Source organism: Falco punctatus, assembly GCF_963210335.1.
Source record: "Falco punctatus genome assembly, chromosome: 1".
In the NCBI taxonomy this organism is placed as follows: Eukaryota; Metazoa; Chordata; class Aves; order Falconiformes; family Falconidae; genus Falco; species Falco punctatus.
Window position 1 is genome coordinate 117,339,863 of NC_137580.1, and position 16,393 is coordinate 117,356,255.

Here is a 16,393-nt window from a genome sequence, read left to right on the forward strand (position 1 = left end):
ACAGTGCTGTTCTCCAGGGAGCTATTGTTTTGTTAGACATGTTCTGTGCCCTTGTAACATTTAGTGTAAGGACAGAGGAGCATCAACAGTTTACGTCTCGAGAGCTGCAGATCTTGTCCCTGAGGACTGCCTTCAGCAGGTGGCCTTGCCCACATGGAGAGGATGCTGGGTTTTCTCTAGAGTGATAGCTCCTCTCCCAGCGCAGTGCCTCTGCAGAGACCTCAGCTCCTGCGTAAGTGTGCAGAGAACAACCAGATGAGGGGGAGATGCAGATTATTACATCCTGATGCTTCCTACACTTTGCAAAGCACCTACCTTGGAGAAGTAGGGGGAGAATTTCACAGCAGCTGAGGGCTGAAAATGCCTGTCATGGTGATTTTGATGGAGCCATGCTGGGGAGCTGGAGGGCTTATGGTGTTTGGAGATGGCCTCCCAGCATCAGCCAAATCTGCTTTACACCCTTTGCCGTAAGGTTTTGGAGGACACCTATAATGGGATCATAATCCTCAAAGGGAGGACAGATGAGCTGGGCTCACAGTATTCAAGGTTCAGAAGGGTACGCGTGTTAAAGCAGCTTAAACTCCCACCCGGTGGTCCCATGCCATGCTGGCCTTCGGCTGCCCTCTTCTGCCTCACTTTTGGGGTTGGGGTCAGGCACTGCTGAGGCCGGGGGACCCTGTGGGGTTGATTTACCGGTGAGACCTGGTACTCCTGGGGCCACTGCAGTGTGTCTTCTTGAGGAATGAAGCAGTTGTCTGATTCCCCCATGTGTCCCCAGCATCAGAGCAGCTTTAGATGGCAGAGCTAAAGCTTTCTTAGCCACCCTCACAGTCCGTGGGGTCTCCCGAGTCATAACACAGCCCCAGCCATGACCTGTGGGCATTCAAAGCTGGGTAGCTTGAGGAAATGATGCACAGGGCAGGTGATTTTTCAGTGGAGGTTTCCCCCTTCTCTCCACTGCTCTCTTCCCCTTACACCACCCTCCCTGCTCTTCTGAAAACTGCTCGCCTACAGCTACAGGGCATCCCTTCAGTTCCCGTCTTCATGTGCTTCTCTTTGCTGTGATTCCTCTCTGTCCTCTGTGTGTCCTTACAGCTGGCAATGTCTTGTATGTCTTCAGGAAATGTTTGTAAAGGCTTCAGTTTAGTTTGCAATGGGACATGGGGGAAGCACCAGGACTTTGAGGAAATTCAACATGGGGGCCCAGCTGCTCACAGCAGTGAAACCGGCAGGAAGCTTGCCAAAACTGCCTTAAAAATGTGGTGCCTGTGCCCGGGTCCCTGGGTATGGCTAGCCCAGGGCACTGCTACCCATCCCTCCTGCACCCCAGAGCTGCCCTGGAGGGGAACCGGTTTGAAGAAGTGGGGGGTGTATCAGACAGGCTGGGGTGGGGGATGCTGCCTTCCCCACCCCGAGTGCAATAGCTGAGCCCTTGCAGCAGGGAACTGGGATTCAACCGGTCTCAGCGCACCTTCCCCGGCAGGTGCCGACAGCCCCAGGCTGGCGCAGCAATCCCTGTGAAGCCTGGGAGGCATGTCTCTGTGCAGGGGGTGGCAGGGCAGTGGGGACAGCGTGGCCCTAGTGGGCAACACGGCCTGACAGCCCGGGGACCAACATCTGCCCAGCACCAGGCTGTGCTGCAGGCACTGCCCTGGGAGGGGAACCTCCTGGAGAGAGGAGGGAGCTCTGCCCCCCAGCTGCCTGGGGCAGACCTGCTTGGGCATCCAGGCTCCATTAATCCCGGGAGCCCGCATGTGGACCTGACCCAAACAACCTGTGTGCATATATAGGGCCTGCTCATACACATCCATAAGGATCAAACCTCCCACACATGCAGTGACAGGGAACGTATCACTGTGTACGTCCAGAGGGTCCCTAACACTCCTCCAAACCTCTGGGGTCTACATAGCCCTCAAATATCCATAGGGACCATATTCCCTGCACACACTGATCCATAAACTCATGCACACACCAAACACATGTTATAGGAACAACACCCAGGACACAGACTACTAGGGACCATACAGATCACAAATCTCCAGCCATCATAGCCCCCGCATGCCCCTGTGGGCACTGCTGTCCCATGCACAGCTGTAGGGGCTGCACAGACAGCTGACCCAGTGGGACCACGTGCCATGTCCATCCCCGTAAGGACCGCATCCCCACGGACACCACCTCCTCACCTACCCCTGTAAGGACCACATCCCCACAGACACTGCATCCCCACGGACACCACCTCCTCACCTACCCCTGTTAAGGACCACATCCCCACGGACACTGCATCCCCACAGACACCACATCCTCACCTCCTTAAGGACCACATCCCCATGGACACTGCATCCCCACGGACACCACCTCCTCACCTACCCCTGTAAGGACCACATCCCCACGGACACTGCATCCCCATGAACACCACACCTCGCCGGACACCGCATCCTCACCCCCCACCCCGGACAGGTACAGGGGCCATACATCACGCACCCCACCAGGGACCACGCCCCCCGCACACGCCCGTGGGGCCCCTTCCCACGCGCGGCCGGGGCCGGCGTCAGCACCCCGAGCGCTGCGGGCGGCTGGGGCCGGGACGCGCTGTCCCGGGCGGGCCGGGGGGCGGCGGGGGGCGCCGGCCTGGCGCGCTGGCGGAGCGGCGGCCCCGCGTGTGCTGACGCCGGCCCGGAGTGATGTCAGGAGCGGCCCGGCAGCGGTGGGCGGGCCTACCCCGGAGCGCCCGGCGCGGCGCGGCTCGGCTCGGCGCCCGCCCCTCTCCGTGCCCGGCTCCGCGCCGCTCCGCCCCCGCCCCCGCGAGGAGCGCGGGCAGCCCGCCGGCTCCGCGGCCCCGCTGCAGTCCCGCTCCGGCATGGTAAGGCCGTGGGCGGGGGGCGGGCGGGGGCGGTCCGGGGTGCCCGGGGCGCGGCGCGCTCTGACCCTCTCCCCGTCTCTCGCAGCCCCTCGCCGGAGCAGCACCGGCCGGCTCGGGACCCCGCCGCCTCGAGCCCCGCGCCGCCGGGCTCCGCCGCTCGCTGCGCGCCGGCATGAAGCGCCCGGCGCCGGGCAGCCGCCGCTGAGGAGCCGCGCGGCAGCAGCGGGACCCCCCGCGCCCCCCCATGGGGCAGCGCCGCGGCCGCTGAGCCCCCCCGCCGCCCGCCCGCCGCCCCCCACCCCGCGCCGCGCCCCGCGGCCCCCGCCTGGCCCCGCCATGGGGCCGCGGCACCTGCTGCTGCCGCTGCTCCTGCTCTCCCTGCAGCTCCTGGCCCTGCTGCTGGCCGCGCAGGCGGCCGGCCCCCCCCGCGCCAAGGGCAACCGGACCCAGGGGGCGGTGGCGCCGCGGCGGACCCCCAAGCCGGGCAAGGAGCTCCTCAACCAGACGCTGGCGGGCCCGGGGGCTGCCGCCCCCACGGCGCTGCCCGGGCGCGGCAAGGGCGCGGGGGGCGGCAGGACGCCCCCCGGCGGCGGGGGCGGCGGCGGGGGCTCGGCCCCGGCGCACGAGACGTGCTGGGGGTACTACGACGTGAGCGGGCAGTGGGACAAGGAGTTCGAGTGCAACAACAGCCTCACGGGCTTCCGCTACTGCTGCGGCACCTGCTTCTACCGCTTCTGCTGCAACAAGCGCGCCGAGAAGCTCAACCAGAGCCTGTGCCGCAACTACAAGAGCCCCGAGTGGGCCCACCCCACCACCGCCAGCGGCGCGCTGCCCGCCGACGGCAGCAACGGCGCCGACGGGGACGCCAACAAGTACGACCCGGACAAGGACAGCACCAACGCCACCGTCTACATCTCATGCGGGGCCATCGCCTTCGTGCTAATCGCCGGTGTCTTCGCCAAGGTGGCCTACGACAAGGCGCGGCGCCCGCCCCGGGAGATGAACATACACAGGTGCGGTCCTCCCCCTGCTTCCAACATCCCTTCTGTCTAGGGACACCCTCCTCTCCGAAGGTTCCTCTTTTGCACTGCCTCTCTCAGTCTTTCCCCTTTGCATCGTCTGTCCAAGGGTGTCCCCATTGCGTTACCCATCTAAGGGGTCCTCCTTTCAACCACCCATCCAAGCGTTTCCCATTTGCGCAATGTCCAAGCATTTCCCCATTGCATGACCCCTGCAAGAATTCCACGTTTGAACTGGCTGTCCCAAGTATCCCCTTTTGCACCACTGTCTGACGGTTCCCCACTGCCCAGCCTGTCCAAGGAGTCCCCCTTGAAGTACCTATTTGAGTCCTTATCCTCTGCGCTGGCTGACTATGAGTTTCCCCCCTTGCATCTCCAAGTATTTCACCTTTACAATGGCTGTCTAAGGGCTCCTCTTTTGCGCCACCTGTGCAGCTGATCTTCCATTGTGCTGTCATTTCGAGGGGTCCCCCCTTGAACGCCTCGTCCAAGGGTTTTCTCCTTTGCGAGGGCTGTCCGAGATTTCCCTCTTTGCACCACCTTTCCAAGGCTTTTCCCTTCCCACCCTCCAGCCAGGAGTTCCTCCCTTGCACGGGCCCTCCAGGGACAACCCCACCGCTCGGAGCGTCCCTCCCGACCCGCCACCCGTCTAGGGACCCGCTCAGCCCTCCCACCCTGGGGGCAGCACCGCGGGACCTCTCCCCTTACTCCTCGCAGCACCCCTCCGCGGCGCGGCCCCTCCTTCAGCACCGGCGCGGGGGACAGCTCCGCGCTGCCCGCCCTGCGCGCCCTGCCCGCGCTGCCCGCTCCTGCCCGCCCTGCCCGCGCTGCCCGCTCCTGCCCGCGCTGCCCGCCCTGCCCGCGCTGCCCGCGCTGCCCGCCTTCCCGCTCCTGCCCGCGCCCCACGCCGGGGCGCCCGGACTCCCCGGTCTGCCCTAGACCCCCCGGCCCGTCCCGGCCCGCCCCGCCCACGCAGAAGTTTAGACTGAAGTGCCAAAGACATTGCTCTGCCTGCTCCTGGCGGGCGCCTTTGCCCTGGGCTCGCCAGAGGTGTTCAGGAGAGCGGCGGTGCCAGGCCATGCTCTTTTTCTTTCCTTTTCTATTTCTTTTCCCCTCTAAATCCAGATAACTCAGGCTAGAAAGCTGTCCTTCCTAGGTGGCTGCTAGGGATGTAGTTTGGTATCCTTTTCACGGTGGTTTTACACATTGCTTAATAAGAGAGAACACTCTCGACGTGTCAGAGAAAATCCCATTTAAAAGCAGAAGCTCAGGCTTCCGTAATGATTCTCCCCTCAGACAAATGCACGTACTCTCTCAGTTCGTATTTATTTTCTGGTGAAAAAGTCCCCCTAGATAGTGTGTGTACCTCTGTGAGGTTCCTATGCTTGAACATAAAAACTGGTGAGGAGCTTCTTTATAAGAACATTTGTGAGCATGAGTGGGGAAAGCCCTTATCTCTAGCAGATAATGCTTAATGAAAATTATTTTGATTAATTAATTTTAATCAAAATAATTAAAATAACTGACCACATTTTTAAGGCTGAACTTCAATCGCAGGCAATAGAGTGTGATGGGAGAAATTTTAGCTTTTTACAAAGAAAAAGAGATGAGTGACGCAGTTTTTATTTGTTTGGGAAGATGTGTTTTATTTAGACTCCTGCCTTCGTAAGATGGCACACACAGGGGTGCTGGCTGGTGTGGACTACTGGGTCTTCAATGAGGACAAGTAACACTGGCTTACACCCGCTGAGGGTCTGGCCCACATATTCAATCACAAACCCACCTGCCCCTTGTCTCTCCTTTTGCAAAAATATAACTCCAGAGTGTTAAAAAAATTGTAGTATCTTTTAGGTCACTTGTGTCTGTACAGTAAAGGGTCCTAAAGGTAGCTTAGTCAGAAACTACGTTCTTTGCGGTCTTTTCTTAACTAAGGGCTAGTTCCCCAACTGTACGGCTCTTTTGGCATCAAGGCAACTTTGTCTGGGCCTTATCTTCACACTAAATTTGAAAATATGACTTGGATAACTGTATGCCACTTTTGCTCTAGCTCCAGTGGGCCACAGGGTTGGATCCTACACCCTTTGAAATCAGAGGCAGTGTTGGCAGACTTGTCTGAATTATTCTTGATGTTTTCATTCCTATGATGCTTGCGTTCCTTTATTTAGATAAGGTCTGGTAAAATGATTCACCTGTGTGTAGAAGTATGAATGGCAGATTGAGTGCTTGGAAAGCTTGACTTTCAGAACATTTTAAGGAAATGATTGACTTCTATAATGTGGTAGCTGGTAAAAGATTATACCTTTCAGAGCTATGTTACCTGAACTTGATCAAAATTGCACGATGGTTTAAATATTATGAAGTGCACCTCCAGCAGACAGGGTCTGCATCGGTCTGAGGAATAATGCTGCCAGCACTCCAGGCAGAATGTAAATTGGAGGAGTGGAATGGTTTGTCTTTGTCTCTGAGAACTGCTGCTGAGTAACAGGGAGGGAGAAAATCAGAATGTAGTCAGATATTTCTATCTGTTTGTGGTTGTGTCAATTGGAGTTAAGTGTAACATCCAGAATAATGCGCTGTAGTGATGACAAGTGCATTAGATCTCAGCATGTATCCCAGCAAAACCTCTGGGAAGAGCAAAACAGCAGTATAAACAGAAATTATTACACTGGGCTAGAAACAGCCCCTCGTGAACAGCATCCCCTATCCAGGGGACATTAAGCAAGTCATCCTTGCACTTCACCATAAGCAAAATCACACTTTACATTTTATTTCATCGTAAATGGTCGGTTAGCAGTACTGTGTATAGATGTTGTTTCTCTGCTAAGTTCTCACCCAGCTTTTACAGAAAACCCTCATTAACTCAGTTAGAACATTTTGATGGAGACAGGGCTCATTTGATGTCTTTTGATAAAAAGGAGGGTTTACAAATTCACAGGAGAATCGTCACTCTCATGTGAAATGAAAGGCTGTCTGTGCACTGAGATATGCATGTGCATTTAAGAGCTGGAAATCTGGTCTTGTTTTCAGACGCTGTTTTCAGACACTACCACGTACCTTTAAAGAAGAGCCACTGCTGTGATTCTGGGCTGAGCAGTGACAGTAACTGATACTTAAGTTCGTTTCTAAGAGCAGTAAGTGGAAGTGCTTTGAAAAACATTAGCTAAAATATTCATATTTTACGGAAGCACTTGTAATGCTTTAAACTTAGCTGATTTTTTAATGATTATAGGATCTTTCAGCCTGACCATATATGACTGCCTCTTGTCTTGATCTTGCTTTGGAGTTACATAGCCAGAACTAATGCACGCTGGGCTCCAGGTAGAAACTGGGGCTGATTTCTGAGAGCTGTACCCTGCAAGGTTTTATCTGCTATTGCTCACTGACTGCATTTGTGAGGATCGTTTGTTTTCATCAGTTTGTCAGGTTTTTGTTGTTTTTTTTTTCCTCGAGCATTTCTTAAATGGGCAGAGTATTTGCTCTACTTTCAGTATGGCAATGAGTTAGGGAATCTTTGACAGTGAACAAGGAGTGTCAGCTGTTTGTTTTCAAAGCTGGGTATGTTTTTCTGTAGCAAGGAGTAGTGACCCAGAATATTCTCTTCCCCTGGCCATGACCCTAAATCCCCGCGCTACAGTAAGTAAATAATTCACTGCGGTTAGTATCACTCTATGACCCCCATTTAGCCCTCAGCAACAGTAACCATTGCACTCTCTGCCGAGTTAGGAATGCACAAATTGGAAACTGCTTATAGTTTGCAGCTAGGGTTTGAAACGTTACCAATTGCTTGCCGCATGGGCAGCCGAAGCCATTACTTGCAAGCCAGAGGGAGACAGTGGTACTGATGGCCCTGGGGCAGTGATGGAAGCCCAGCTGTTCTCATGTAGCTGCTGAGAAGCAGCGCTGGGATTTTCCTCGGCAAACTAGCTCCATATCCTGCTAAAAGGCCATCTTCTGTATCTGTCCTTGCACGGAGCATGTCTGGTCAGTGTTTTGGCTTTTGAAAGGGAGGAGGGAAATCAGCACCTTCCGTTCCTAGTGCTTCTTGTTGCCCTATTCTGAGGGCATCTTTGTTGCTACAAAGAGGAAAGATTTTTGTGTTACCGTTTTCTTTGGTCTCTGCTTTTGCATCCTCTGCTCTGTGAATAACAACAGAGACTTTTTATAAATGAACATCCTTTTCCCATGCAGAGTCCACAGTTAACTTGATCAATTTCTTGCCATTTTTACTCCGTGGCTCTGAATTTCAACAGGACTCAGAGGCAACGGATCGGTTTCTCCACAGATCCGGGAAGGCTGCATGCAGTTTTACATGATGCTAACTTAAAATGCAGGATGTTTTCTCTTCCTGCAGGCTGCATCTCACCACAGCTCTTGGGCCCTACGGTCGCTAGAGAGGTCGCTGGAGGGTAGCTAGTTTCAGCCCTCTTCGCTAAGGCTGGAGCCTGTGAAAACTACCTCTCTAAACTTAGTTTTTAAAAATGTGATCACAGCTGGTTCATTCAGCTCCGCTCTTCGCTGGTACGTGTTGCTTCAGCCAAACAGTCAAACTTCATATCTCCCCCAGGACAGAGAAAGCGCTACGAACACATGCCTGGTCATAGCGACTATACAGAAGATTTTCTTTCTTGGGTTCTGTCACTGCTTTCTTTCTCTTTCCACTGATTTGGGTTTATGCTGTGATTCTTTTTACTCCACTCAGTCTCATTCATCGCACTCGTGCCTTTCATCTACTCTTTGCCTTGCTTTATAGTGTTTATTCCTGAGAGTTTCTGAGTCTCTACAGTGCCCTGTCCCTCTCACAGGCACAGAACACAGGTCCACAAACACGTGTCAGACTTGACTCAGGTAAAACAGAAAAAGGCACAATTGTGTGACCGCAGAGAAGTCACTGATGAGTAGTTCTGCTGTTTCAAACCAATACTGCACCTTAATGTATTTGAGGTAACTCCTGTGCTGGGAGAAGATCTGAATCCTGTCCTGTTTGCATTGATGAATTGCCTATTCCCAGCTGGCCAGATCAAGGCAGAATTTATATTGGTATGCATGTACCTGTACAAAATATTTTCCCTTTTGCTTCACTTTACATATACTGGGGAAGCTTCAGTCTGAAGCTCTGGTCACAGTTTGCACAGTTTGGTAACTGTTTTTTCCCCATGCTTTCCTCTCTGACTGTTTTATGAAGAGCCTGGGGCTTTGGGAAGAGCAGAGGCTGCCTGGCTGCAGACTTCCACTGGCTGCTTCTGAGTCTTCTCCTTTCTTTTTGAACTTCTCCCAGCAAGAGAGGCTAGTCTCAGAAACCTCGCTGCCTTACCAAATCATTTCAGTGTCTCTAATTCCCATTTATTTGGTATTTTTCTGCTTTTTAATTAACTTTTTCTATTGGTAACCCTCCATCATAAGGTGTCGAGGGAATCCAGGCTAGCTCTGAACTTCTGTATTTTTTAGCTTTGCAATCTTATATCCTTAACTAGCAGTTGATCTGTGGGTCTTTGGAGAGCAGATGCCTTTTAAAACTTTGTTTCACATAAGAAGATCTGAACCTTATCAGGAAAGTGAGATCATGGTGCTTTTTTGCTTGCCTTTGCCCCTACTCGCAGAGGCAATCTGTATTTCCTTAGATGTGTGCACTGTATTGCATGGAGGTCTCAAATGTCTCATTACCCAGGCAGATAAGCCTGGGATTCTTTCACAATAAATACTTTGCTGTAGTTCAGCTCCTGCCTGAATCGCCTTTGTTGCAAGGGCAGGGCTTGTCAGAGAAAGTACAGTTTTAGTCAATAAGTTTAAAGTCCCTTAATTTTGCTTACAACATAGGATTTGGTGCAAAAATCTTGTGGATGAAACTTCTTTATGCTTTCATGAGCTTTTTGAAGTGCTGCATATCCACCAAGAGCTTAGTGCATGCAGATAGGCAAGCACAAACAATAACAGACTAAAAAACTTACCAGCTGAATTCTTAGCACAACTCCTACAGACTTTCATGCCTGTAAAATACCTAGCAAGACCTGCTATTTTTATTTTATCTCCTTCCCATGATCACCGCCAGCGCTCAGTTCCTTCTCTGTACAGCACCACTGCCTCTGGTTCTCCCCAGAACTCCTCCCTTCTTTTCTGGGTGCATCTCTTTGGCAGAGAGTCCTTTTTGCTCTCTCAAGCAGAGAGGCATGCAGCCAGGTGGGCTCTGGGGCCCGAGCCTGAGAGGGAAGGTGGGTGCTGGAGGCGTAGTCCCGGTGGCACAGCCGGTGGCAGCCCACCGTCTGCCTTGCCATGAGCTCTGAGCCTGCAGCGATGCTGAGGGATGGGACTTCTGGGGGCAGCGGCTTCTTCGTGCCACTCGCTCTCCCTAGGTAGCTCAATAATGGTTTAGAGGTAGATCCTGACCCTTGGTGCCCTGGCCACTTTCTGCTCAGTGTAACAGCTCTCTGCGAAGAAACATCCGTTGGAAAGATTTATTTTAACTTTTTAATCACAAAATCTTTACGTAACAGTATCTTTCTCTTTGGACCTGCTGTATCACTGTTCGAAGGAACTGGTATTACCTGTTGTGAGTTTAGTGACTATAGTAAATTTCTTGCCCACATCACATCAGTAGTAGGACACTTACTCGATTTGTACTTGTGCAAGATGTGCTGTCTAAGCACTGCTAGTATTTACTGCCCTTGATATATAGCCTAAAGAACCTGTCCCAAAGAAGAGCTTTACTTCCCAGTTGCTGATTCTGCCGCATGTTATGAAGACAGGAGAGATGATGACTCACTGCAACAGTTGTTTTCTTGTCGATTTAACAGTGCAACACCTATACTACTTCTATTTCAGCTGAAACGTATTTTCCACATACATGCCTCCATACAGTGGGTGCGTGTCTGTGATGTAATTATGTCACCCATGTGTCAGTTTTGAGTTCACCAAGAAAAGTGAATCAGGAAAACTGCCAGCCTCATTCTGCTGTCATGATCTGGGGTAACGATATGGTCCTCAGTACATTCGTAACCAGGCTTTCATTTAAATTTGTCATTAAAGCTGGACTAAATTCCAGGAGCTTCACGTATAATTCTTGTATTTAGCACAAAGATTTTTCAGAAGACATCTGACTTTTCCTTGTAGTATTTATTTTTAAGAAAGAATATTTCCTCACTTATGCTGGGTGCAGGTGCACAAATGCTTCACTCATGGAAGTTCTTACTCCATGGGTGCATTCACCTGTTCTTGTGTGTACATACATGCATCCACCACATGCCCGCTCAGGTTGCTGTGAAAAACCACTTCCAGTGTTCCTCCCCAGAAGCCCTGCTCTGAAGCACCAGATGCTCTTGTTTCTGTCAGCTGCAGAAACCAGTTGTCCCTTTTGCTGACCTGGGACTGGTACATCTCCAGTACACCGCTGAGCCCTTGCACTTTCAGATACAAGAGCTACTTTGGCAGAGTCTCTTCCATGTGAAGGAATCTGCCTCCCAGAAGGGTTTGCTGGCAGCAGCATCCCCGTGTTTCCCTCCGTGTACCAGTTTGCAGTGGTGTTTGTGTAACCAATTAAATCCCCATCCTTCTGGTAGTAAGATCAGAGCACCCTCAGAATGTGGCCAGACACGTGTGCCCTGAGGGTGATGCCGAGGAGGCAGCAGAGATGGGGAGAGCCGATGACAGGCAGTGTACCCTTGCCTTCCCGTTTGCTGTTTCACAGCTAGCACAGGGGAATAACATGGGCAAGCGGTGCACAGCCTGCAGAAACTACAGCGTGGGAGCCCATCTCGTAGGGCAGCACAGACCCAGCTCAGTGGAAGGCAGCATGTAGCTCAGTGTGGCCAGCGTTGGAAACTTCACAAGGCACACAGCAGGTCTGGGGACAGGCACTGAAGAAACCATGAATAATGCAGGGCTGTGCTCTGCTCGACTTGCTGGTGACTGAAATCTTCTCCCTTGGAGAGACTTGTCCCTTATAGGTGAGCTGGCTGCATGGCTGGGGGAACCACCTCTCTCCGACTGCCTCTTTCTTTCCGGGTTAGTAAGAAAGCATAGGGGGATCTTTAACCTCTTTTTTTAAGGACTTGCCTTGAAATCCTGGCTGTGCTGAAGTTGGTTGGAGTTCTGCCACAAACTCTATCACAGCTATGCTTTTAGCAGGCTTTTAACTCAGCCAGACACTGCTCTTCTTACTGTACTCTGCCAAATCCATTTGGTCATTCCTTTTCCATTCTTCCCCAAATTCATAGGGACATTGAACAGGCAATTCTGTTTTCTATCACCCTGTGTGTGAAGTCTGCAAGACAGGGGATTTTCAGAAGGCAACTCAGTGAAGTTTTGAATGTGTACAACCTGTGCTACTGGAAGTAGTCAGCTCTTCCCATCGTTTTTTCACATCCAGCATCCTTAGACTTCTCTACTCCAGTCTTATTTCCCACAGGCCATATCCTGGCCTGCTGGGGCTGTCACCAAAGCTGCCCTTGTCTTCAGTAGAAGGAACACCTGTGCCCACACTTGTTACGAGCAATTAGTGTTGAAAATCTATGTGTATCAGGAAAGCAGGACACTGCTTTCAAAAAAGACTGTGGTAAGGGATAACACTCCTCCAGCCTGCCATTACCTTGTTGGTAATTAAGACAGCAGGTTAAGTTTCTCAGCTGGGTTGGTAAGTGGGCAGGGTGTGCTGAAGCAAGCTGGTCCTTCACAGCCCCTGCAACCTCATGCCTCAGAGCTCACGGCAGAGGCAAACACCGATGTGTCACAAACTCTCTTCTTAAACCAGACATTCCTCCCTGTTTCAGCTGCTCTTTGTCTTCCCAGGATCTGTGTTTTTTTCTCTCCAGCCCAAGACAGGAGGCTCATGTGTGGACTGGAGCTATCCCCATCAAATACAGTCCAGAAAGTCCTTGCCACCCCTGGGGCACTGACATGAATTCTACATTTCCACAGATAGGTCCTGAAAAAACCTGACAAATTACCAGGGATGGCTGGGATGCATTCCTTCAGGTGGATCTTCCTTGGCCAGTGAAGGGGGCACTAGACAGGGAAACTGGGCTCTGGTCCCAGCCCTGCCTCAAGCTCTCTCAGTGATATCAAGCAAATCCTTCCTCCTTCAGCCCACAGAGCACTGAAAAACAACAAATTTCTCCCCATGGGTGCAGGAGACAAGCAAATTACCGCACTGGAATGGCTGAGGTCAGGAAGCTAAGGCACTGGAGGTGGCGATGGAGGTGTTTCACAGTGTGAAAGTTACTGTAGGAAAAGCCACTTACAAAAGTGGACCTGGAGCCCTCTCAGCCTGGGTCCGCTGTCAGTGACATTGCTTAGCCTGAAGAAAGCCCGCTGGAGTAATTCCTTTAGTCTGGATCTAGGACTGGGATCAGCTCCCTGGTGGGGGTTCTCTCTGCTGGTTTTTGAGGCCATTTCTTTATCGTGCTTGGGGCTGGACCCTCCAGTGGGACAGCCTGGTTTGGCTACACGAAGTCTACAAAATCACAGAATTACTAAGGCTGGAGGCACCTCTGATCATCAACCAGTCCAGACTCCAGGCAGGGTCAGCTAGAGCAGGTTGCCCAGGACTGTGACCAGTTGGGGTTTAAATGTCACCAACGATGGAGACTCTCTGACCTGCTGATGCAGTGTTTCAGTGTTTGAACACTCTCAGTGTGGAAGAGCTTATTATTGTGCTTAAGTGGCATTTCCTGTATTTTAATTTGTGCCCATTGCCTTTTGTGCTGTCACTGAACACCACTGAGGAGGGCCTGGCTCCAGCAGCTTTACAGCCAGTTATCGATACACATCGATAAGATCCCCCTGAGCTTTTTGTTCTCTACGCTGAGCAGTCCCAGCTGTCTCAACCTCTCCCCCATATATGAGGTGCTCTAAGCCCTTAAGCACTTTTGTGACCCTTCATCGAACCCAGTCCATGATGTGCACGAGGAGCCCAGCACTGGACACAGAACCCCAGATGTGTCTCACCAGGGCTACGTAGCCAGGAAGGATCATCTCCCTCAATCCTGGAGAATCACTACTGATGATTTACTTCCCCGTTGCACAAAGAAGTTCCCCTCTCCCCTCCCACAGCTCTGTGCTAGGACTGAGATGGATCCCCTCCACGTACCTGCTGAACTTCACGCTCTGCCTGGTCTTTACTGTGGTTTGTTCCTGTTTCCTCCATTTTATATCACTCTGCTCACTTTCTCCTTGTTCTCTTCTGGTTTTCTGCCACCCCCTGCCATTGCCCCTCTCACAGTTTGCTTTATCTTCATTCTCTTTTCTCTTTAGCCAAGTCTGTTCATTTCATCTTTCAACACCAGGGCCCCAGCTGATGCCCAGCCTTGCTACCCTACTGCTTACATCCATCCCTTTTGGCCCTTTTGTATTTCCAACAAGACCTGGTTTGTTTGGTTGTTGGTTTTTTTGTTGTTTTTTTTTTTTCCTTTTGAAAGCAGCCACAACTCCTTCTTTGAATCAGCGTCCTTGTGTTCATCCCACGGTGTTTCCTCCCAAAGTACTCACTTATTCCAGAGTGGCACGAGAGCCTTCCTTGCTGCCGTTCCTGAGAGCAGGACCTGACCTGCTCTGCCTTGGGAGGTCCTGCCATGTCAGACATCAGAAGGTTTTTCTCCCATGCTGCTAGTCCAGCACTGGTCTGGAGCAACACCCCTGATGTCACCATGTCTATTCTGGGTGTACGTGGAAAGAAGCTTTAGTGTTCTTACGTAAATGACATTAATGAAAAAGCTGTCATAAAGCATTATCTCAGGAGATGATTGTACAGTTACACAACTCTGGCTACTCCATCCGCTGCCACAGGTAACACGTTCCAGGGAGTGAGGTTTGTTTTCCTGAGATAAGAGATATGTCGTCACAGAAAGATTTCTGAAGTGTCTCAAAGCCTTGTGCAGGTGGTTAGGATGCTGTTGACATCAGTGGGACTCATTGTACCCAGATGGCTGCACATGAAAGACCCAAATATTTCAAGTGCCTGTTACCCTGTTATTGAAGCTTTTGCAGTGGACACCTAGACAGCTGTACCCAAGAGTCTTATGCCGACCAAATCCTTCCTCACTTAAGTGACCGACCTTCCACCATCGTGGGACTCAGCCCGCTGTGCTTTATGGAAATAAACTGGATCACACACAACAATGTGATTGAATTGGCAAGGAACTAACCAGTTTGATCCAAGTTTGACTTGCTCCTCCACCTATAATGTTTTGTTCTGCTGGTGCTGAACCATCTTTTTTTCTCTCTGTAGACATTAAAGAAGAGGTCAAAGAGCGAGCACTCAGGACACACAGTTTGGTTGGTTTAGGAGATCACACGTTCAGCATTACTGATGTCACATTATTTCAGTATTTCACTTAGGAGCTAGGTCTGCTTTCGCTAGTTATGTTCAGTTTAACTTGTGTGTAGTCTGACACGGCAGACATCACTTTCCTGAGTACCACCTGTGATTCCTTCATTTCATCTGAGTAACAGTCTCCTCCCTCCCAGGTGGCTGGCACCCCACTAGAAATCATTTCTTCACTCTGTTGTGACCAACTACCAACCTGCAGCAGCTCTTATTAAGATTCCTTCAAGATGAAAGACAAAGAAGGGGTTAAATTTGTTCTTATCACCTGAGTTGTATGGTTTTGTGTGGTAAGGATGAGTGAGTTCAGGTCCTGGCTGTAACCGAGGAACTACCAAGCACAGTTTTATAAGAAACTGTTCACGAACTGAAATATTGTTCTGGACACATGGTTTTGTCCTTAAGGAGGGTGGCAGGCTTGGAGTTCGGCTCTCAGGTAGATAATGACTGAGAGAATGAGGAACTTCTTACCACCTCCAGTCTTTCCAGAGTATATTCACGGACATTGTCTCACTTATTTTTAGTGAACTGAGGTAAACTGTCCATCCAGGAGGTAGGGAAACTATGTTCTTAGGACTGTACCAAACCCCATTCAAATGGTAATAATAGTAGGAGAAAGGACAACAGTATCAAGAAAAACAAGCTGACCTGCAGGGTAAGGTGGTTCTAGACTCAGAACTGTAGCAGAATTTAGGTTGGAAGGGACCTCTGGAGGTCCCTTGTCCTGCCACCTGCTTGAAGCAAGGCCAGCTTCAATGGTAGAGGAGGTTGTTCAGGGCCTTAGCCAGCTGAATTTGAAGACCTCCAAGGATGGAGATCCCTCAGCCTCTCTGGGTCCCTCTTTCAGTGTTTTGCTATCCCACTGTGACTTTTTTTTTTCTTTTATAACCAAGTGGATTTTCCCTCATTGCAAGATGTGCCAATTGCCTCATCTTCTTTGCTTTGCACTCTGTCTCCTTTGCAGCTCCCCGTTAGCGGGATGTAGGTCCTCTCTTAGCCTCTCTTTGTCAGGTTAAACACATTCAGCTTTGGGAGAACTTGTTGGTACTCCTCCACTTCCATCCCACCAGCATCCGCCAGCCATACTTCCCCATCTCCGCATTTCTTGTACTGCTGCTGTGTACCTCACCGCACACAGCCCCTTCTGAGCACACACTGGTCCCTGACCCGACCCTTCCTGACCAGCTGGCTCTGTAATATTAA

General features: G+C 51.3%; 1 protein-coding gene across 3 annotated transcripts in view; it reads left to right on the forward strand.

The window, feature by feature from the left end:
* Positions 1-2,342: 2,342 nt before the first annotated feature.
* SHISA6 (shisa family member 6) overlaps positions 2,343-16,393 on the forward strand; it is a gene marked incomplete at its 3' end in the record, with an annotated part of 240,860 nt that continues 226,809 nt past the window's right edge. For 2 of the 3 annotated variants that reach the window (XM_080393203.1, XM_080393204.1), the window contains exon 1: positions 2,343-3,873. In XM_080393203.1, the coding sequence (XP_080249329.1) occupies positions 2,858-3,873 (1,016 nt within the window). In that variant the 5' untranslated portion in view covers positions 2,343-2,857. The remainder of the gene's footprint in view (positions 3,874-16,393) is intronic. The other variant, XM_080393205.1, reaches the window with a different exon arrangement.